The following is a 24,415-nucleotide window of genomic DNA, read 5'->3' as shown; positions in this document are numbered from 1 at the left end:
CGCAGTCGCACTGCGGACATTGCGCATGAGCATTAGCGACTAATCGCTCCGTTGCGGAAAAAAAATAACGAGCGAACAACTCGGAATGACCCCCATGGTTTTGCCCAACTGCTAACAAATTTGCTGCTGCGATCAACTCTGAATTAGGCCCATAATGTTTACATTAGCAATGTCAACAGTCCATTTTAGGGTTAAGCTTTGGTTAGGACTTTAATCACCTGAAAATGCTTTGTTGACATGCTGACTGTCGGCAATGACAAGGTCAACATTCTGGCAATGTCGACATTCAGACCATGTCGGTATTCTGAATGTCAACATTTTATACCACACCTATTGCAAAAAGTGTTCCTAGAGAATGTATTTATGTTACCAGGTAAGCTTTTAGTGACTATCCCATTGTAGCTTGACAGTGCATGTTTTCACCCTCCTTTCCAGCACTAATGCAGGCCATACATTCCAGTCGTGATTCCCCGATGCTGATCTCATCCGCCAAACCGCCAGGGGAAACGGAACATCAGCATGTGAAAAATCCCTGACTCTACGATCCCAATCATTTTTTGGGTTGGAATCAGCAAACCAAGGATTTCAAACATGTTGTAATTCCCAGCCCCTGGCAGAACACTCGAAGGGGGATAGGCATTGCCCATGACGGAAATAGACCATCAACAATTATGATTTAGATTTTTTACTAAGTACAAATGTTTTAGATAAAATTTAATGGACAAGTATAGTGGTGCAGTGGTTAGCATTACTGCTTCACAGCGCTGAGGTTATCAGTTCAATTTCCGACCGGGATCCTATGAGTGTGGCATTTGCATGTTCTCCCAATGTTTGCCTGGGTTTGCTCCGGGTATACAGGTTTGTCCCTGCACTCTAAAAACATACTGGTAGAGTTATTGGATTAACTCTACTGTATATGTTCAAGCACATGTATGTTAGAGTGTTTAGACTGTAAGTTCCAATGGACTAACAAATATTCTCTGCATAAAGCTGCCTAAATTGGTGACTCTATACCAATAAATGACAAAAATAATAATTATGTAATTTTAGTGGGATACGCCAATCAAGCTGGGGCATTGGGTTTCCTAACAGACAAGGGCGTAGATTCCATAGATACAGGGAGTGCAGCTGCTATGGGGCCCACCTTCACTTTCAAAGTTACATGTGTCATATACATTGTTCATCATTGGTAGATACAGAGGGGACCTTGCAAACTTTTGCCTTGGGGCCTACAATATATCTTCTGCCCCTGGACCTGCACATTGTAATATTGGTGTCAAATGAATTGGAAGGCATTATAATGTTGTATAAATATGAATTGGGGGCACTGCAATATGGCACAATATGAACTGGGGACATTGTATGTCATAATGTGAGGGGTACTCTGTTGCATATTGTGTACTAGCTGAATACCTGTGCTTCGCTACGGGATGAGGATGGTAAATTAGAATTATAGTTGTTCGTTAATTTACGTTGGTTGGAGATCTAGTATATAGGCATATCTTGCTTCCCTGACTCACTTTGTGTAGTGGCCGGAGCCCTTTTTGGTTCCCCAAGGGACCCTGCTCTTCCCACTATACAACTCACAGTCTGTGGCTTCTTGCTGCCCCCATTACCATCCTCACAACATGTCAGTGCCCCTGTGAAATGATCAATTTATTTATAGTTTCTTATATAGCGTAGCACATTATGCATCTCCTGATATACTCTGTGCTGCTGGGGGACCCTGCTACTCCCACTATATAACTCTCAGCGTGTGGCTTCCTGCTACCTCCATTCCCCTCCTCGCATCATGTTACCGCCATTGTCACATGCAGCCCTGTCATCACTGACATACCATGCATGTCCTGATATAGTCTTTGCTGCTGGCCCACCCCTACAGTGTTTGTTCCCAGATTGTAAGTTATATGTGTACCAAGTTTGGTGTCAATTGCTCCAGGCATTCCAGAGTTATGCTGTCTGCTGAAATACTCTGTGCTGCTGCCTCACCCCCTAGGGGTGCTAGGGGTGTGGTACCCACAAAGTGTTTGTTCCCAGATTGCAAGTCATATGTGTACCACGTTTGGTGTAAATTGCTGCAGGCATTCCGGAGTTATGCTGGAACATACAGTTGTGCTCATAAGTTTACATACCCTAGCAGAATTTGTGATTTTCTGGCCATTTGTCAGAGAATATGAATGATAACTCACAAACTTTTCTTTAACTCATGGTTAGTGGTTGGGTGAAGCCATTTATTGTCAAACAACTGTGTTTACTATTTTTAAATCATAATGACAACAGAAACTACCCAAATGACCCTGATCAAAAGTTTATATACCCCAGTTCTTAATACTGTGTATTGCCCCCTTTAACATCAATGACAGCTTGAAGTCTTTTGTGGTAGTTGTGGATGAGGCTCTTTATTTTCTCAGATGGTAAAGCTGCCCATTCTTCTTGGCAAATAGCCTCCAGTTCCTGTAAATTCTTGGGCTGTCTTGCATGAACTGCACGTTTGAGATCTCCCCAGAGTGGCTCAATGATATTGAGGTCAGGAGACTGAGATGGCCACTCCAGAACCATCACTTTATTCTGCTGTAGCAAATGACAGGTCGACTTGGCCTTGTGTTTTGGATCATTGTCATGTTGGAACGTCCAAGTACGTCCCATGCGCAGCTTCCGAGCTGATGAGTGCAAATTTTCCTCCAGTATTTTCTGATAACATGCTGCATTCATCTTGCCATCAATTTTGACCAAGTTTCCAGTGCCTTTGTAACTCACACATCCCCAAAACATCAGCGATCCACCTCCGTGTTTCACAGTAGGAATGGTGTACCTTTCATCATAGGCCTTGTTGACTCCTCTCCAAATGTAACGTTTATGGTTGTGGCCAAAAAGATCAATTTTGGTCTCATCACTCCAAATGACTTTGTTCCAGAAGTTTTGAGGCCTGTCTCTGTGCTGTTTGGAGTATTGTAAGTGGGCTGCTTTGTGGCATTTGCGTAGTAATGGCTTTCTTCTGGTGACTCGACCATGCAGCCCATTTTTCTTCAAATGCCTCCTTATTGTACATCTTTAAACAACCACACCACTTTTTTTCAGAGAGTCCTGTATTTCAGCTGAAGTTATTTGTGGATTTTTCTTTGCATTCCGAACAATTTTCCTGGCAGTTGTGGCTGAAATTTTTGTTGGTCTACCTGACCGTGATTTGGTTTCCACAGAATCCCTCATTTTCCACTTCTTAATTAGAGTTTGAACACTGCTGATTGGCATTCTCAACTGCTTGGATATCTTTTTATATCCCTTTCCTGTTTTATACAGTTCAATTACCTTTTCCCGCAGATCATTTGACAATTCTTTTGCTTTCCCCATGACTCAGAATCCAGACACGTTAGTGCAGCACTGGATGAAAGATGCAAGGGTCCTTCAGGAGTCCAGAAACTCACTGACCTTTTATAAACACAAACACACACACACACACACACACACACACACACACACACACACACACACACACACACACACATTATAAGCAAACAGATCACAGGTGAGGATGGTTACCTTTAGTAGCCATTCAAACCCATTTGTGTCAACTTGTGTGCATGTTATCAGGCCAAAATCTCCAGGGTATGTAAACTTTTGATCAGGGTCATTTGGGTAGTTTCTGTTGTCATTATGATTTAAAAAGAGTAAACACAGTTGTTTGACAATAAATGGCTTCACCCAACCACTAACCATGAGTGAAAGAAAAGTTTGTGAGTTATCATTCGTATTCTCTAACAAATGGCCAGAAAATCACAAATTCTGCTAGGGTATGTAAACTTATGAGCACAACTGTACATATACATATACAGACATACAGACATACAAACATACATACATACATACATACACACAAACATACATACACATCCTTTTTTGGCAATTTCTGTGGATGGACAGTGACATTTGTAAAACCGTTTCTTAGCAAGCACCAGGGACCTAAGGAGAAGCTAACTGACAAGTTTCAAGATTGTAGGCCTTGTGGTTTAAGAGATTTTGTGATGAGTCAATCAGTGAGTCAATCTACTTTTTTGCCTTTTATATATATAGACTAGCAACCCTACAATGTGACATTATGTGAACTAGGGCACTACTATGATTACTAAAATAAACTAGGGAACTTCTTTGGGGCTACTATGTTTCAGAAAATGAACTAAGGCACTATTAGAGGGCATACAATTAACAACTGCTGAAGAGGTGTCTCTAGAGGCATTTGGACCAGTGCCCTCTCAAAATGTTGCAAAGGTCATTGGTTAAAGAAATTGTATTTAAACCAGTTATAACCAGATCCTTAATCTTGCCAGCCATGTGTAATGAAATGTGGGCATGGTTGGATGAAATTAAAATGACATAGGAGGAGCTGCTGGGTGTGGCAATGATGTTGAGGCCATATTGGGAAGTCCTAGCCAGTGGTAGCCATATGTAGTGGCAGCTTGACACTACAGTTTTGCTCAGAGCAATGGAGAAAACTATTGGATTTATCCATGAGCGATTCAAAAATAAGGAAGAAGATAAAAATAAGGAAGAAGATAAAAAGGGAGAGGGTAAAATTGCACGACCAGATCACAGTTTAAAATCTGTGCTGCTAAATGGAAACTATGGATTCCTGGGCAGAGCCCCCATACTCCATGGTTAGTTCAATAGGCTCACGCAAGATGACTGCCCTCTGTATACTTTGAGGATTCCCCAAATTGTCTCCACTGCAGTTCTTTCCACTGGTACTTGTGATGATGACGACTTTCCTGATTTATTCATTGTAGAAGTCTACTCAACAGCCACAGTATATGGTGTAAGGAAACAGCTGACAAGCATGTATCCCTTATGCAAGCTTAAGTTTTCTATTGCCAACGTGGAACGCTGCATAATCAAAATAAACTTTGCCCATGGAAAAGAATTACCATCTCCAGCTAAAAGCACTTGCTGAGATCCAAGAGGCGCTATTCCGAGCCTGAATTGCATTGATTGATATGCTTAATGAAAAATTAAAAGTAGAGGAGTCAGACAAGAACATTGAGACGTAAAAACAGAGAGTAGAGGACTGCGCTGTCGTGCTATCCTGATCAATTCAAGCTGCTAGGGAGCAAACAATGAGGATTTCCACTATCCCCACAAAGATGCTAATAAAAGAAAAGAAACGTCTCCCAGCGCTAAAATAATCAGATTTAGAGTCGATGGTAATTAGTAATATCTATTAGTAGACTTATGAATCACTCAAAAAGCACTAAAAAGGCAGTATAATTTAAAAAATGAATTTTTATTGACCTAACACAGAATAAGGGTCCTATTTTATTCTGTGTTAGGTCAATAAAAATTATTTTTTTAAATTATACTGCCAGATAACAATAATGATAACAGAATAGGAGGACGGGACCAAGACAGAAGTCAGCTGGCAGTCAGTGGGGGAACAGAGAGGAAGGGAGGGAGTTTGGACAAGAAAGAGTTTGGTGATGTAGGAGGGAGTGTCATTACTGAAGACTGTAAAAATGAGGGTGAGGAGTTCAATTAAACTATTCTGCAGTGTATGGGGAGCTGGTCAGGGACGTGCAACCAGGAGAGGCAGGGCCTCACCTGTCATACTACTCCAGAGTTTTGACTATAAAAAATATTAGAACAATTCAAGGAATACATTTATAACTTATAAACACATTCTTTATATTATTCTAGTTTTCTAGTCTAATTTTCATAGTCATATGTCACCAAGTGTGCTGTCCTCCAGGGAAAGAAGGCAAGGAGAAGCCAGGGAGAGGCAGTGACCACCTCTGCCTCCCTTCCATATGTCAGACAGCGCCTGGAGCTAGGGGCGTGGCTGTGCTGCAGCCAATGATGCTGCAATAAAAACGGACCCAGTGAAGCTCTATAAGATCTGCCTCAGGAGGGGGGGGTGCCAGGTGCTCACACTTCCCTGCCAGGCTGCGCAGTCTCAGAAGCCTCTCTCATCCATGCTCCCGCCCCCTTACCAGTGCCGTTGCCAGTGGGGGAGGACCCAGCAGCAGCAGCCAGGAACCCAGCAGCATCAGAGGTCCTGCCGTGAGCAAGTGACAGGAGGCAGCAGTGTGTGCTCCCAGCTCTCCCAGTACTCTTGTAGTGAATGGTGTCACCCAGCAGCTGCCTACCACCAGGTACTGTGCCAATCCTTCCCTTCCTCCTCTCTCTCCACACAGTCCCTTGGCAGTGCCCCCTTGTGCCATGTGTTACCCAGTGCCATGTATTAACCCGTGCCCCATGTGCTTTGCATTACCCTGTGAAATGTATTAACCCATGCCCCCATGTGCTTTGCATTACCCTGTTCCATGTATGCTCCCTCTATGCCATGTGAAAACCTGTGCCCCATTGTGCCGAAGGGGTCTGTGTGGAGGCATTATGATCTGTGAGAAGGGGTCTGTGTGGAGGCAGTATGATCTGTGAGGAGGGGGGCTGTGTGGAGGCAGTATGATCTGTGAGGAGGGGGCTGTGTGGAAGTAGTGTGATCTGTGAGGAGGGGTCTGTATGGAGGCAGTGTGATCTGTGAGGAGGGGGGCTGTGTGGAGGCAGTGTGATCTGTGAGGAGGGGGGCTGTGTGGAAGCAGTGTGATATGTGAGGAAGGGGCTGTGTGGAAGTAGTGTGATCTGTGAGGAGGGGTCTGTATGGAGGCAGTGTGATCTGTGAAGAGGGGGGCTGTGTGGAGGCAGTGTGATCTGTGAGGAGGGGGGCTGTGTGGAGGCAGTGTGATATGTGAGGAGGGGCTTGTGTGGGGGCAGTATGATCTGTGAGTAGGGGGCTCTGTGGAGGCAGTATGATCTGTGAGGGGTCTGTATGGAGGCAGTATGATCTGTGAGGAGGGGTCTGTGTGGAGGCAGTGTGATCTGTGAGGAGGGAGGCTGTGAGGAGGCAGTGTGATCTGTGAGGAGGGGATCTGTGTGGAAGTAGTGTGATCTGTGAGGAGGGGGGCTGTGTGGAGGCAGTGTGATCTGTGAGGAGGGGATCTGTGTGGAAGTAGTGTGATCTGTGAGGAGGGGTCTGTGTGGAGGCAGTGTAATCTGTGAGGAGGGGGCTGTGTGGAGGCAGTGTAATCTGTGAGGAGGGGGCTGTGTGGAGGCAGTGTAATCTATGAGGAGGGGTCTGTGTGGAGGCAGTGTGGTATGTGAGGAGGGGTCTGTGTGGAGGCAGTGTAATCTGTGAGGAGGGGTCTGTGTGGAGGCAGTGTGGTATGTGAGGAGAGGGGCTGTGTGGAGGCAGTGTGATCTGTGAGGAGGGGTCTGTGTGGAGGCAGTGTAATCTGTGAGGAGGGGTCTGTGTGGAGGCAGTGTGGTATGTGAGGAGAGGGGCTGTGTGGAGGCAGTGTAATCTGTGAGGAGGGGGCTGTGTGGAGGCAGTGTAATCTGTGAGGAGGGGTCTGTGTGGAGGCAGTGTAATCTGTGAGGAGGGGTCTGTGTGGAGGCAGTGTAATCTGTGAGGAGGGGTCTGTGTGGAGGCAGTGTGGTATGTGAGGAGAGGGGCTGTGTGGAGGCAGTGTAATCTGTGAGGAGGGGGCTGTGTGGAGGCAGTGTGGTATGTGAGGAGAGGGGCTGTGTGGAGGCAGTGTAATCTGTGAGGAGGGGGCTGTGTGGAGGCAGTGTGGTATGTGAGGAGAGGGGCTGTGTGGAGGCAGTGTAATCTGTGAGGAGGGGGCTGTGTGGAGGCAGTGTAATCTGTGAGGAGGGGGCTGTGTGGAGGCAGTGTAATCTGTAAGGAGGGGTCTGTGTGGAGGCAGTGTGGTATGTGAGGAGAGGGGCTGTTTGGAAGTAGTGTGATCTGTGAGGAGGGGGCTGTGTGGAGGTAATGTGATCTGTTAGGAGTGGGGCTGTGTGGAGACTAATGTGTGAGGAGGGATCTGTGTGGAAGTAGTGTGATCTGTGAGGAGGGGGCTGTGTGGAGGCAGTGTGATCTGTGAGGAGTGGGGCTGTGTGGAGGCAGTGTGATCTGTGAGGAGGGGGGGCTGTGTGAATGCATTATGATCTGTGAGGAAGGGGCTGTGTGGAGGCAGTGTGATCTGTTAGGAGTGGGGCTGTGTGGAGGCAGTGTGATATGTGAGGGGGCTGTGTGGAGGTAGTATGATCAGCGAGGAGGGGAGCTGTGTGGAGGCAGTATGATCTGTGAGGAGGGGTCTGTGTGGAGGCAGTATGATCTGTGAGGAGGGGTTTGTGTGGAGGCAGTATGATCTGTGAGGAGGGGTCTGTGTGGAAGTAGTGTGATCTGTGAGGAGGGGGATGTGTGGAGGTAGTGTGATCTGTTAGGAGTGGGGCTGTGTGGAAGTAGTGTGATGTGTGAGGAGTGGAGCTGTGTGGAAGTAGTGTGATCTGTGAGGAGGAAGGCTCTGTGGAGGCAGTGTGATCTTTGAGGAGGGGTCTGTGTGAATGCAGTATGATGTGTGAGGAGGGGGGCTCTGTGGAAGCAGAATGATCTGTGAGGTGGAGGTCTGTGTGTAGGTAGTGTGATCTGTGAAGTCATGTACTGTCATCTCAGTACTGTCCGCCTATAAGGCCGTGACTGCTGCCCATTACTGTTCTGCATGCAGAGGGACTGGGCTGTATATTGGGTGGTATATGGAGTAAATCCGGCTGACACTAGCCAGTACCTCCCCGGTCACTGACCTCACTGCACATCACTGGAGCTGGTGAAGCGGTTAGTGGAAGGATGATGTTGATACAAAGTGAGAGGTAAATGAGAGGGACAACAGCATTAAGGATAGACTGAAGTGGTTGGGTCGGATTAAAGTATAAGTTTGCAGTAGTCAGGCGGGAAATTACAAGGGCATGGAAGAGAGTTTTGGGGGCACCAACGGTAAGGGCCTGATCCTAGAAGGTTAGCAAAAAATAAGATTTTACTCACCGGTAAATCTATTTCTCGTAGTCCGTAGTGGATGCTGGGGACTCCGTAAGGACCATGGGGATTAGCGGCTCCGCAGGAGACTGGGCACAACTAAAGAAAGCTTTAGGACTACCTGGTGTGCACTGGCTCCTCCCACTAAGACCCTCCTCCAGACCTCAGTTAGGATACTGTGCCCGGAAGAGCTGACACAATAAGGAAGGATTTTGAATCCCGGGTAAGACTCATACCAGCCACACCAATCACACCGTACAACTCGTGATACTATACCCAGTTAATAGTATGAAATATAACTGAGCCTCTCAACAGATGGCTCAACAATAACCCTTTAGTTAGGCAATAACTATAAACAAGTATTGCAGACAATCCGCACTTGGGATGGGCGCCCAGCATCCACTACGGACTACGAGAAATAGATTTACCGGTGAGTAAAATCTTATTTTCTCTGACGTCCTAAGTGGATGCTGGGACTCCGTAAGGACCATGGGGATTATACCAAAGCTCCCAAACGGGCGGGAGAGTGCGGATGACTCTGCAGCACAGAATGAGCAAACTCTAGGTCCTCCTCAGCCAGGGTATCAAACTTGTAGACTCTTACAAAAATGTTTTAACCCGACCAAGTAACAGCTCGGCAAAGTTGTAAAGCCGAGACCCCTCGGGCAGCCGCCCAAGAAGAGCCCACTTTTCTCGTGGAATGGGCTTTTACAGAATTAGGGTGCGGCAGTCCAGCCGCAGAATGTGCAAGTTGAATCGTGCTACAGATCCAGCGAGCAATCGTCTGCTTAGAAGCAGGAGCACCCAGCTTGTTGGGTGCATACAGGAGAAATAGCGAGTCAGTTTTCCTGACTCCAGCTGTCCTGGAAACATATACTTTTCAGGGCCCTGACTACATCCAGTAACTTGGAATCCTCCAAGTCCCAAGTAGCCGCAGGCACTACAATAGGTTGGTTCACATTAAAAAATTATACCACCTTAGGAAGGAATTGGGAACGAGTCCTCAATTCCGCCTTATCCATATAAAATACAGATAAGGGCTTTTGTATGACAAAGCCGCCAATTCTGATACACGACTGGCCGACACCAAGGCCCACAGAATGACCACTTTCCACGTAGGTATTATAGCTCCACGGATTTAAGTGGCTCAACCCAATGCGACTTCAGGAAATCCAACACCACGTTGAGATCCCACGGTGCCACTGGAGGCACAAACGGGGGCTGACTATGCAGCACTCCCTTAACAAAAGTCTGAACTTCAGGCAGTGAAGCCAGTTCAATTTTGGAAGAAAATCGATAGAGCCGAAATCTGGACCTTAATGGAACCCAATTTTAGGCCCATAGTCACCTCTGACTGTAGGAAGTGCAGAAATCGACCTAGCTGAAATTTCTCCTTTGGGGCCTTCCTGGCCTCACAGTACGCAACATATTTCCGCCATATGCGGTGATAATGGTTTGCGTTCACTTCTTTCCTAGCTTCAAATAGCGTAGGGATAACTTCCTCCGGAATTCCCTTTTCCTTCAGGATCCAGCGTTCAACCGCCATGCCGTCAACGCAGCCGCAGTACGTCTTGGAACAGACAGGCCCCCTGCTGCAGCAGGTCCTGTCTGAGCGGCAGAGGCCATGGGTCCTCTGATATCATTTCTTGGAGTTCTGGTTACCAAGCTCTTCTTGGCCAACCCAGAACAATGAGTATAGTTCTTACTCCTCTCCTTCTTATTTTTCTCATTACCCTGGGTAAGAGAGGCAGAGAAGGGAACACATACACCGACTGGTACACCCACGGTATTACCAGAGCGTCCACAGCTATCGCCTGAGGGTCCTTGACCTGGCGCAATATCTTTGTAACTTTTAGTTGAGGCGGGACGCCATCATGTCCACCTGTGGCCTTTCCCAACGGTGTACAATCATTTGGAAGACTTCTGGATGAAGTCCCCACTCTCCCGGGTGGAGGTTTCTTAGTTGTCCACTCCGGGAATGAACACTGCTGACAGTGCTAACACATGATTTTCCGCCCATCGGAGAATCCTTGTGGCTTCTGCCATCGCCATCCTGCTTCTTGTGCCGCCCTGTCGGTTTACATGAGCGACCGCCGTGATGTTGTCTGACTGGATCAGCACCGGCCGGTGTTGAAGCAGGGGTCTAGCCTGACTTAGGGCATTGTAAATGGCCCTTAGCTCCAGAATATTTATGTGTAGGGAAGTCTCCTGACTTTTCCATAGCCTTGGAAGTTCCTTCCCTGTGTGACTGCCCCCCAGCCTCGAAGGCTGGCATCCGTGGTCACCAGGACCCAGTCCTGTATGCCGAATCTGCGGCCCCCTAGAAGATGAGCACTCTGCAGCCACCACAACAGCGACACCCTGACCCTTGGAGACAGGGTTATCCGCCGATGCATCTGAAGATGCGACCCGGACCACTTGTCCAACAGATCCCACTGGAAAATCCTTGCATGGGACCTGGCGAATGGAGTTTCTTCGTAAGAAGCTACCATCTTTCCCAGGGCTCGCGTGCATTGATGCACCAACACCTGTATACGTATTAGGAGGTCTCTGTCTAGAGACAACAACTCCTTGGACTTCTCCTCCGGGAGAAACCCTTTTTATCCTGTTCTGTGTCCAGAATCATACCCAGGAACAGTAGACGCGTCGTAGGAACCAGCTGCGACTTTGGAATATTCAGAATCCAGCCGTGCTGTTGTAGCACTTCCCGAGATAGTGCTACTCCGACGAACAACTGCTCCCTGGACCTCGCCTTTATAAGGAGATCGTCCAAGTACGGGATAATTATTTCGGCCATTACCTTGGTAAATACCTCGGTGCCGGGGACAGACCAACGGCAACGTCTGGAATTGGTAATGACAATCCTGTACCACAATATTGAGGTACTCCTGGTGAAGAGGGTAAATAGGGACATGCAGGTAATCATCCTTGATGTCCAGTGATACCATGAAATTCTCCAGGCTTGCAATAATCGCCCTGAGCGATTCCATTTTGAACTTGAACCTTCGTATATAAGTGTTCAAGGCTTTCAATTTTAGAATGGGTCTCACCGAACCGTCTGGTTTCGGTACCACAACATTTTGGAATAGTAACCCCGGCCTTGTTGAAGGAGGGGTACCTTGCTTTCACCTGCTGGAAGTACAGCTTGTGAATTGCCGCCAGTACTACCTTTCTCCGAGGGCAGCCGGCAAGGCTGATGTGAGGTAACGGCGAGGGGGAGTCGCCTCGAACTCCAGCCTGTATCCCTGTGATACTATTTGCAGAACCTAGAGATCCACCTGTGGGCAAGCCCACTGGTCCCTGAAGTTCCCGAGACGCGCCCCTACCGCACCTGTCTCCACCTGTGGAGCCCCAGCGTCATGCGGTGGACTCAGAGGAAGCGGGGGAAGATTTTTGATCCTGGGAACTGGCTGTTGGTGCAGCTTTTTTCCTTCTTCCCTTGTCTCTGTGCAGAAAGGAAGCGCCTTTGACCCGCTTGCTTTTCTGAAGCCGAAAGGACTGTACCTGAAAATACGGTGCTTTCTTAGGCTGTGAGGAAACCTGAGGTAAAAAATTTTCTTCCCAGCTGTTGCTGTGGATACGAGGTCCCAGAGACCATCCCCAAACAATTCCTCACCCTTATAAGGCAAAATCTCCATGTGCCTTTTACAGGCAGCATCACCTGTCCACTGCCGGGTTTCTAATACCCTCCTGGCAGAATGGACATTGCATTAATTCTGGATGCCAGCCGGCAAATATCCCTCTGTGCATCCTTTATATATAAGACAACGTCTTAAATATGCTCAATGTTAGCAAAATATTATCCCTGTCTTAGCGTATTAATATTATCTGACAGGGTATCAGACCACGCTGCAGCAGCCCTATTTATGCTGAGGCAATTGCAGGTCTCAGTATATAACCTGAGTGTGTAAATACAGACTTCAGGATCGCCTCCTGCTTTTTATCAGCAGGTTCCTTCAAGGTGGCCGTATCCTAAGACGGCAGTGCCACCTTTTGACAAACGTGTGAGCGCCTTATCCACCCTAAGGGATATCTCCCAACGTGACCTATCCTCTGGCGGGAAAGGGTACGCCATCAGTAACTTTTTAGAAATTACCAGTTTCTTATCGGGGGAAACCACGCTTCTTTACACACTTCATTCATTCATCTGATGGGGGAACAAAACACTGGCTGCTTTTTCTCCCCAAAAATAAAACCCCTTTTATGTGGTACTTGGGTTCATGTCAAAAAATGCGTAACACATTTTTCATTGCCGAGATCATGTAACGGATGTTCCTAGTGGATTGTGTATATGTCTCAACCTCGTCGCCACTGGAGTCAGACGCCGTGTCGACATCTGTGTCTGCCATCTGAGGTAACGGGCGTTTTTTGAGCCCCTGATGGCCTTTGAGACGCCTGGGCAGGCGCGGGCTGAGAAGCCGGCTGTCCCACAGCTGTTACGTCATCCAGCCTTTTATGTAAGGAGTTGACACTGTCGGTTAATACCTTCCACCTATCCATCCACTCTGGTGTCGGCCCCACAGGGGGCGACATCCCATTTATCGGCCTCTGCTCCGCCTCCACGTAACCTTCCTCATCCATGTCGACACAGCCGTACCGACACACCGCACACACACAGGGAATGCTCTGACTGAGGACAGGACCCCACAAAGTCCTTTGGGGAGACAGAGAGAGAATATGCCAGCACACACCAGAGCGCTATATAATGCAGGGATTAACACTATAACTGAGTGATTTTTCCCCAAATAGCTGCTTGTATACATATATTGCGCCTAAATTTAGTGCCCCCCCTCTCTTTTTAACCCTTTGAGCCTGAAAACTACAGGGGAGAGCCTGGGGAGCTGTCTTCCAGCTGCACTGTGAAGAGAAAATGGCGCCAGTGTGCTGAGGGAGAAGCCCCGCCCCTTTTTCAACTGACTTTCTCCCGCTTTTTCTGGAATACTGACAGGGGTAATTTTACATCTATATAGCCTCTAGGACTATATATGATGTAGATTTGCCAGCCAAGGTGTCATATATTGCCCTCAGGGCGCCCCCCCAGCGCCCTGTACCCATCAGTGACCGGAGTGTGAGGTGTACATGAGGAGCAATGGCGCACAGCTGCAGTGCTGTGCGCTACCTTGGTGAAGACCGAAGTCTTCTGCCGCCGATTTTCCGGACTCTTCATGCTTCTGGCTCTGTAAGGGGGACGGCGGCGCAGCTCCGGGAACGAACACCAAGGTCGGGTCCTGCGGTCGATCCCTCTGGAGCTAATGGTGTCCAGTAGCCTAAGAAGCCCAAACTACCACCTGTTAGGTAGGTTCGCTTCTTCTCCCCTTAGTCCCTCGCTGCAGTGAGTCTGTTGCCAGCAGATCTCACTGTAAAATAAAAAACCTAAATATACTTTCTTTCTAGGAGCTCAGGAGAGCCCCTAGTGTGCATCCAGCTCAGCCGGGCACAAGAATCTAACTGAGGTCTGGAGGAGGGTCTTAGTGGGAGGAGCCAGTGCACACCAGGTAGTCCTAAAGCTTTCTTTAGTTGTGCCCAGTCTCCTGCGGAGCCGCTAATCCCCATGGTCCTTACGGAGTCCCAGCATCCACTTAGGACGTCAGAGAAACTTAGCGGCAAGATTTTATGAACACATGATATTTACTTTCTATATTCATGTATCAGAGGTGAGGACAGACGCTGACTCCTTGCTCCCAGATAAATGGAGCGATTTTGGACCCATTATGTAACTTAATAAATATCTCACTCAAATTAATCAGTGGAGTTTAGGTAACACACTAGTTTGTATGCAAAGTGCGGAATATCAGTAACTACATTTTCAAACAAAATACATTTTCTAAATATTTTTTAGATATGTCCAAATATTGTGGAAATGACAATTATCAAGCCATTGCAGTAGAACTTAAGTGACAACTTATATGTGGGGTTAGTTACAGCCTGGCCAGTGTTACATGGTTCCCACTAATTGCAGGTATTATATTACCCCCAGTACACAGAGTTCCTTCATATTACACTCCAGATATAAGGCCCCCTTCCCCATATTACCCCCCGTACACACAGCATCCCCTATATTACACTGCAGTATACAGAGTCCCCTCTCGCATTTTAACCATTAGTACACACAGCACCCCCATATTACATTCCAGTGTATGCAGCCCCCCTCTCCCATATTACCCCCAGTACACACAGCATCCCCCTTATTACATTCTAGTATACACAGCCCCCTCTCCCATATTATCCCTTTGCACACACAGCACCCCTAAATTACATTCCAGTATACACAGCCCCACCCTCCTATATTATCCCTTAGTACATACAGCACCACCCATATTACACTCCAGTATACACAGCCCCCCTCTCCCATATTACCCAAGTACACACAGCACCCCCATATTAAATTTCAGTATACACAGCCACCCTCGTATATTACCCCTAAGTACACACTGCACCCCCTTATTACATTCCAGTGTATGCAGCCCCCCTCTCCCATATTACCCCCAGTACACACAGCATCCCCCTTATTACATTCTAGTATACACAGCCCCCTCTCCCATATTATCCCTTTGCACACACAGCACCCCTATATTACATTCCAGTATACACAGCCCCACCCTCCTATATTATCCCTTAGTACATACAGCACCACCCATATTACACTCCAGTATACACAGCCCCCCCTCTCCCATATTACCCAAGTACACACAGCACCCCCATATTACATTTCAGTATACACAGCCACCCTCGTATATTACCCCTAAGTACACACTGCATCCCCTTATTACATTCCAGTATGCACAGCCCCTCCTCCTCCATATTACCCCCAAGTACACACAGCACCCCCATATTACATTCCAGTATACACAGCCCCCCTCCCATATTACCCCTTAGTACACACAGCACCCCCTTATTACATTCCAGTATACACAGCCCCCTCCCATATTACCCCTTAGCACACACAGCACCCCCATATTACATTCCAGTATACACAGCCCCCCTTGCATATTACTCCTTAGTATACACAGCACCCCCATATTACATTCCAGTAAACACAGCCCCCTCCCATATTATCCCTTAGTACATACAGCACCCCCATATTACATTCCAGTATACACAGCCCCACCCTCCTATATTATCCCTTAGTACATACAGCACCCCCATATTACATTCCAGTGTATGCAGCCCCCCTCTCCCATATTACCCCCAGTACACACAGCATCCCCCTTATTACATTCTAGTATACACAGCCCCCTCTCCCATATTATCCCTTTGCACACACAGCACCCCTATATTACATTCCAGTATACACAGCCCCACCCTCCTATATTATCCCTTAGTACATACAGCACCACCCATATTACACTCCAGTATACACAGCCCCCCTCTCCCATATTACCCAAGTACACACAGCACCCCCATATTACATTTCAGTATACACAGCCACCCTCGTATATCACCCCTAAGTACACACTGCACCCCCTTATTACATTCCAGTATGCACAGCCCCTCCTCCTCCATATTACCCCTTAGTACACACAGCACCCCCTTATTACATTCCAGTAAACACAGCCCCCTCCCATATTACCCCTTAGCACACACAGCACCCCCATATTACATTCCAGTATACACAGCCCCCCTTACATATTACTCCTTAGTATACACAGAACCCCCAAATTACATTCCAGTAAACACAGCCCCCCTCCCATATTATCCCTTAGTACATACAGCACCCCCATATTACATTCCAGTATACACAGCCCCACCCTCCTATATTATCCCTTAGTACATACACACCACCCATATTACATTACTGCATACACAGCCCCCCTCTCCCATATTACCCCTTAGTACACACAGCACCCCCATATTGGGAGACATCATCTTCTCTCTCCCGACGGCGGGTGACGGCGCAGCGTAACCTCTCACTGCACATCACGCTGCACTGGGGAGATGGGAGGAGGAAGCCGGGTAGCGCCTGAGCTTCCTGAGGACGCTCAATGCTGATCCCTCAATCCCCGAGATTGGAGCTTCCAATCTCGAGATTGAATCCCGTCCATTTTTGGGCCTAAATGCCGGGATCTCACCGATCCCGGGATTGGCCTCCCTAGTGGGGACGTGCTTGGATTGTATTTACTATGTAGAGCTCCCAATGTGGTGTGTGCTCCTGTGCCACGCACTTGAAGAGTCTGTGTTAACATTCTCTCTCCCCAGGACCCAGACAATGATGGCCTTTCTGTCCGTTGCTTCACAGCTACACTCGGGAGTCCCCTTCAGCCATGCCATTTAGTCAGGAACCGGTTTAGGCTTTGCTGTTGACCCAGGTAGTAATGTCTCAGATAGTAGACTGAATTGCAGCTCCCGCAATAGACCCCATACTAATGTAGTGGTGTGCACCTCCTCAGTTAGCGGCACACCTGCGCAGGCTACCCAGATGTCCACAGTGGAGCCTCCGTGGATGCAGTCATTTGCACAGTCCACGCAGAAGTTGGCTCAGCTGCTGGACAAGGATAGGACGTCCAGCTCTATACTTTTATCTGCAGGCGACTCGGATTCAGATGTTTCCTCAGATCATGATGCTTGTGTCTCTGTCACCTCTGATGTAGAGACTTCGTTGGAGCCTGAGGATTCTATGTCGCTGGCTGATGCAGAGACATCGATCAGGGCAGTAAAATCTGTTCTCCTGATTGAGGATTCTGAGCAGACTCCTTGGTCCAATGCCCCAGTATTTAAGCATCAGGATAGGGAAACAACAGAGTTTCCAGATTCCGCACTGCTACAGGACCTCCTGGAGGTGGCATGGGCTCTGCCTACTAAACGCTTTAAGGTATCCAAACGCATAGATTCCTTTTATCCACTACCTGTTGATGCTCATGTTGCCCATCTGGTTAGGTTGTCTATCCTCCCTATTCCAGATACGTCTTCCCTTAAGGATCCCATGGACCAGAAACTGGCAAACTTCCTGAAGACTGCTTATTCCAATGCGGGTGCTGCTGCACGCCCAGCCCATGGGTCGACTTGGGTGGCTAAGGATGTTGGTCGCTGGGCAGAGAAGCTGGAGGATGGTCTCAGCTCTGGCACCTGCAGAAAAGAGTTGCATCTGGTGGAAAATTAGGAATACAAGCTCTTACCTGGGGGAGGCAGCAGTTGACACAGAGGTCTTAATCTCTAAGGTGCCGGTGTCTACGGTTGTGGTGAGGAGGGATCTGCGCTCCTGTCGGGCTGATGCAAACTTTAAGAAGGCCTTGGAGGTGCTCCCATATTCAGGGGATATCCTCTTTGGGCAGGAGTTAGAAAAGATAGTCACCACATTGGCTGCATCCAAGACAGCCTTCCTCCCCTCGACAGCACTTCCCAGAGCAAGCAAGGGTGCATCATCAAAGGGATCTAAGCCCTGTGGTAAACAGTCCTGAGCTACCAGATGACCTGCTCCCAAGCCAGCTGACGACCCTGTTGCATGACGGGGCAGGCCTCCCACTGGGGAACCCCAATGTAAGAGGCCAGCTTCTGTCTTTTGCCCAGATTTAGATGGGGTCCATGACGGACACTTGAGTCAGAGGTATAGTCTCTTAGGGGCAACCTCCAGGGCAGTAATTTTCCACTGGATTTCCAGAAGAACCCGGAAAAAGAAGAAGCTTTTGGGGAGGCAGTTCGTTCCATTCTAGCCCTCAAAGTCATCTTTGTGGTCCCCCCGTCGATATCTTGTCAGCAGTCGTTCAAGGACCAGTGGGCAGCTCAGGAAAGCCAGCTACCGATCAATGTCCTGGAACTCAGGGCGGTATATAGTGCTCTTTGCTTAGCTCAACCTCTCCTTCATTGGCGTCTGATCAAGGTGCAGTTGGACATAGTGACAGCTGTCAACTACATGAACCACCACGGTGGCACTCGCAGTCAAGGCATCATGAGGGAAGTCAGTCACATCCTTCTCTAGGCAGTTCATTCCTGGCATTCAGAATTGGAAGGAAATCTTCCTAAGCCGCTAGGATGTACACTCAATGATGTGGGCTCTGCATCCAGTCATCTTTCAGTTACTGGTCAGCTGCTGGGCCTGCCAGACATAGATATGATGGCGCATCGGCACAAACATCAACTACTGAGGTACTGTGCTAGCACCAGGGATTCCGCAGCTGTCCTAGTGTACTCTCTGGCGCTGTTGCCGTTTCCACTCATATACATCTTCCCTGATCATCTTCTCAATGATCCAGCAGGTGATTTAACCATCCTCATTTTCACTATTAATAAAATCTCCACTTTATTGCTCTCCAAGATTTGATAAATCTTCTCCCAGACAGAAAGATCATATATAGTAGTACATTCCCTCTTCTGGGTGTTTCAGAATTAAAAATATCTTTGAACACTGGCTACAGTTCTCTCTGACCTTAATGTAAAGATTGATATTATGTTATGACCACCTATCATAGGGAGGGCTTAATTCATATGTGGTTGGAGCTGCACCTGTGCCGCGAAATACCGATTATCAGTACTTTGCGCATGCAAAGGACCCATGCTCACCCTGTGCGTCTGAACAGAAAAAAGGAATAGATCAGGCCAGTGACAAATATATATATATATATATATATATATATATATAAACATACACACACACACATATATATACGCAGTGGTCTTGCTCTCCCTATTTGTACCCGTTAATGCATTGTGTGCCCGCACAAAGTTCATACATGCAATCTCCCATAGGTGCAGCACTGGAGATGGCTTTAAAAGATTCACTCAAAACGGCATTTGTAGCAGGAGCGTTTCAATGTCTCTTTATTGCTGCATGATGAAAATGCTGCAATGAAGAGGCATTGAAACGTTGCTGCTAAACATGCCGTTTTGAGTGAATCTTTTGAAGCCAGCAGGAGTGCTTTACCTATGAGATATTGTGTGTATATACATATATATATATATATATATATATATATACATACACACTAACGAACACACACACACACACACACACACACACACACACACACACACACACACATAAATATGCACACATATGAACTTTTTTGTGGTCTAGACACTGCCAACACCATCTTGTAATGGTCAGAGTCCAGCAAACATAAAAACCTGCTTTGTTCACTGCTTCAAATGCAGCAGGAAGTGGCTTTTAATGAGAAATAAAGGCTTCCCACGCATATACCACTTACTGTGTTACTTGTTTTGAACACAATAAAAATATCAGGCCATAATTACTATTCACAATAGAAAATTATGGGAGATTGTAACTAAAAACTGCACAACGCTGTTTGTCTACAAAATACTGCAACTGTGCCCTACAGAGTGATAGCAATATACAACATTAACAAAGGGGTGGACAAAATAATGTGCAGGAAAGCCAGGAGCTAAGAAGTCAAATCTGCAGACGGACAGAGGTAGAGAAATTACCCAAAGTTTGGTAGAAGCAGCTACTTTCAAGATGATAGATCTACTTGGCTCCTGAGATTTGTCTAGCCCAGTATTAACCCACAATTATTAGGGTTATCTGAAAACATCAAATAAATCAATGTACTATAATCTAAAGTATAAATTAACAAACAGAATCAAAAAAGGAATAAATTATCCACCTCAAGCCTTAATATGCACTATACTAACATTATTTACTGCAGTCAAGTTCAAGAGAAAACCTTAGAACTAGTATAATTTTAAAAACTTAACTCTTAAACTGAAGGACGGTTGTGTTCTCATCTCCTGTGCTGACCGAGGACACAGCCACCATGACTCTGTGAGTAGAGGTGGACAGCACCTCAATGGCTGAGCTGCGCCTTCGCTGGTGGCGGACGACGGCGTTAGAGGTGGAATGTCTGCGGCCAAGTAGAAAGTTGCTGACAACATTCGCGGCTGAGAGCCTCCGGGGTGATCCCTGCATGGTGTCCTGCTCGTAGGCAGCTGTGCGCTGACCTATCCTCCAAGTGCTGGGGACTGAACAAGTTACTGAGAAATGTGTGGATGAATTTATATCATCTAACTGTACTTCACGATAGGCTGAGAGGTTTCTATAGAAACAAAACAGCTTGATGCACTCACGTTGCTCAAAGTGCAGCAATATACCTACAGTATGCTGAAGAAGATCAATCATTCTAGACCGTCAGAAGAGTATCTGGAAGTTTCGTTTTAGGGACCTGCAGTACTTAAGCTTTTATTTTTTAATTTATTTTTTTTTTTAAATGATGTAGAAACAGCAGTTTCTGATGACTTTTATGAAAAGTGCTAACAGACTAACATAGTAACATAGTATCTGTGGTTGAAAAAAGACAATTGTCCATCGAGTTCAACCTATTTGTGGTCTCCTATGCATGATGATTTGACTAAAATTTCTGACTGATGCTCTGATGCTGCTGTCAGCCGTTGCATTTTATCCCTATTTATAGTAACTATAATGCATGACTATGCACCATACCCCTGGATATCCTTATCCATTAGGAATTTGTCTAACCCATTCTTAAAGGTGTTGACAGATTCCACCATTACAACTCCCTCGGGCAGGGAATTCCAAACACGTATTGTCCTTACCGTGAAAAAGCCTTTACGACGTATTGTGCGGAATCTCCTCTCCTCTAACCTGAGCGAGTGTCCACGAGTCCTCTGTGTTGATCTAACCAAAAACAGGACCCGCGCAAGCTCTGTGTATTGTCCCCTTATATATTTGTAGATGTTGATCATATCCCCTCTTAGTCTCCGCTTTTCCAATGTAAACATGCCTAGTCTTTCAAGCCTTTCCTTGTATTCCATCATCTCCATGCCCTTAATTAGTTTGGTCGCCCTCCTCTGTACCTTTTCTAGCTCCAGGATATCCTTTTTGTAGTACGGTGCCCAGAATTGTACAGGTACGGTGCCCAGAATTGTACACAGTATTCAAGGTGTGGCCTCACTAGAGATTTATATAACGGGAGTATAATACTCTCGTCCCTAGCATCAATACCCCGTTTTATGCATGCTAATATCTTATTAGCCTTCTTTGCTGCAGTCCTACTTTGGGTACTACTGCTTAGCTTGCTATCTATGAGGACACCTGAGTCCTTTTCCAGTACAGAATCCCCTAAGTTTACCCCATTTAGTAGGTAGGTACTTGTTACCACAGTGCATTACCTTACACTTGTCTGTGCTGAAGCGCATTCTCCATTTGGCTGCCCATGCTTCTAATTTAACTAAGTCGTTCTGAAGAGACTCGGCATCATCCTCTGTATTTATAGCCTTACACAATTTGGTATCATCTGCAAAAATTGACACCATGCTCTCTAGACCTTCTGTTAGGTCGTTAATGAAAATATTGAACAATAGCGGTCCTAATACTGAGCCTTGCGGCACACCACTTAGCACTTCAGTCCAAGTTGAAAAAGATCCATTAACCACAACGCGCTAATGCAGGAGACATCACAGAAATCCCTTCCAGAAGGCTAATCAGCGCTGCAGACTGCAGTCCCTATTAGTAGCAATGGGGACTATGATCTGACCCTTACTGTATGTACTAAACTCCGTAAAGCAAAGATTTACGGTATTTGGCCCCGCTGGTTTAGACAATCCTCAGATAGTGTAACCTGCTTTATGCCTATGGAGGCACAGGAGAGAGAGAGATGACTACTGTCTTCCCCAAGTTTCTGGGGCACACTTTTAATTAAATAATATGATATGTATACAGTATTACTGGTTACCAATAATACTGTATACATATCATATTATTTAATTAAAACTGTGACCCAGAAAGACTAAACAGTCTTCTTGCTTCTCTGCAAATCCCCACAAAATAGTTTGTCCTGAACTAATTTCTGGGAGCACCACCAACCTGGAACGGCTGCATAAAACCCTCGAGGCAGAGTCAGCAGCTATACGTTGGTTATTATGAATATTCTCTTCATTCTCAATTGATTTTTTTGAAAATCACAATCCAATCCAGTGCAGATTCCAAACCCCAAACCCTTCCCCCACCCAAATAAAATGACAGAGGTGCAGGCAGTGTCGGACTGGAGCATGAAGGGCCCACCGGGGGTATGCAGTGGTAGGGGCCCATGATTAGAGGTGTGGCCAGCCACCACAGAGTTTTGGCTAACCATTAGTACATGGTCTGGACTCCTCGATAATATATATAGTAATTAATGCGAGTGCATGCATGATAATGTGCCAGATTAATGACAGCAATGTACTGTAGAGAATACATCATAATTCTGTGCAGTATAAGGTAACATATGTATAACAGGATTTTAATACCTACCGGTAAATCCTTTTCTCCTAGTCCGTAGAGGATGCTGGGGTCCACTTCATGACCATGGGGTATAGACAGTTCCGCAGGAGCCATGGGCACTCTAAGACTTTTCAAAGGGTGTGAACTGGCTCCTCCCCCTATGCCCCTCCTCCAGACATCAGTTATAGGAACTGTGCCCAGGGAGACGGACATTTCGAGGAAAGGATTTACTTTAATACTAATGGTGAGATACATACCAGCTCACAACTCAACCATGCCGCACAACATGGCATTCAACATAACACACGCCAACAGGCATGAACCAATTACAGCAACATGCTGAAACTAATATAACACCACTTGTGTAACTCTAACAAACAAAACTGCAGGTAAAGTACGCACTGGGTCGGGCGCCCAGCATCCTCTACGGACTAGGAGAAAAGGATTTACCAGTAGGTATTAAAATCCTCTTTTCTCATACGTCCTAGAGGATGCTGGGGTCCACTTCATGACCATGGGGTTTATACAAAAGCTCCAGTACGGGCGGGAGAGTGCGGATGACCCTGCAGCACCGATTGACCGAACTTGAGGTCCTCATCGGCCAAGGTGTCAAACTTGTAGAACTTTGCAAATGTGTTTGACCTCGACCAAGTAGCAGCTCGGCAAAGTTGTAAAGCCGAGACCCCCCGGGCAGCAACCCAGGATGAGCCCACCTTCCTAGTAGAATGGGCCTTCACCGACGTCGGTAACGGCAATCCAGCCGTAGAATGAGCCTGCTAAATCGTACCTCTGATCCAGCGCGCAATAGTCTGCTTGGAAGCAGGACACCCAATCTTGTTGTGAGCATACAGGACAAACAGAGCCTCTGTTTTCCGTATCCGAGCTGTTCTAGCTACATAAATCTTCAAAGCCTTGACCACATCTAGAGACTTTGACTCAGTGAACGTGTCAGTAGCCACTGGCACCACAATAGATTGGTTTATGTGGAAAGACGAAACCACCTTTGGAAGAAAATGTTGGCGAGTTCTCAACTCTGCCCTATCTGCATGGAAGATCAGGTAAGGGCTCTTGTGAGACAAGGCCCCCAACTCCGAAACCCGCCTTGCGGATGCCAAGGCCAAAAACATCACCACTTTCCAAGTGAGAAACTCTACTCAACTCTATCTCCTGTAGAGGTTCAAATCAATGTGATTGAAGGAACTGCAACACCACATTAAGGTCCCTGTCAGGAATCTGCATTCTCCGTCGCATCACTACTGTGGAACTACAGGTTCCAGCAGTTCAGTTCTGTTCCAGTTTTCAGTCTACTGCAGCCTGGAGTACACAGTGCTTCAGCTAACCCACAGCTGATCTGAACACCTAATCCAGCAGGGTGTGTTCTCACAGAGATT

At 46.8% G+C, this 24,415-nt stretch overlaps 1 protein-coding gene across 2 annotated transcripts in view; it reads right to left on the bottom strand.

Moving 5' to 3' along the window:
* The window catches only part of PTPDC1 (protein tyrosine phosphatase domain containing 1), a 203,361-nt gene that overhangs the window by 123,386 nt on the left and 55,560 nt on the right, over positions 1-24,415 (bottom strand). Inside the window, exon 1 of one of the 2 annotated variants that reach the window (XM_063940750.1) lies at positions 20,504-20,726. The exons of the other annotated variant lie outside the window; for it this stretch is intronic. Within the exon in view, the coding sequence (XP_063796820.1) occupies positions 20,504-20,714 (211 nt within the window). The 5' untranslated portion in view covers positions 20,715-20,726. Of the gene's footprint in view, positions 1-20,503; positions 20,727-24,415 lie in introns of those variants that run through there. 2 annotated transcript variants of the gene reach the window in all.

This window comes from Pseudophryne corroboree, chromosome 9 (genome assembly GCF_028390025.1).
Source record: "Pseudophryne corroboree isolate aPseCor3 chromosome 9, aPseCor3.hap2, whole genome shotgun sequence".
In the NCBI taxonomy this organism is placed as follows: Eukaryota; Metazoa; Chordata; class Amphibia; order Anura; family Myobatrachidae; genus Pseudophryne; species Pseudophryne corroboree.
The sequence above is the reverse complement of the archived record's forward strand: the minus strand, read 5'-3'. Positions and strand labels throughout refer to the sequence as shown.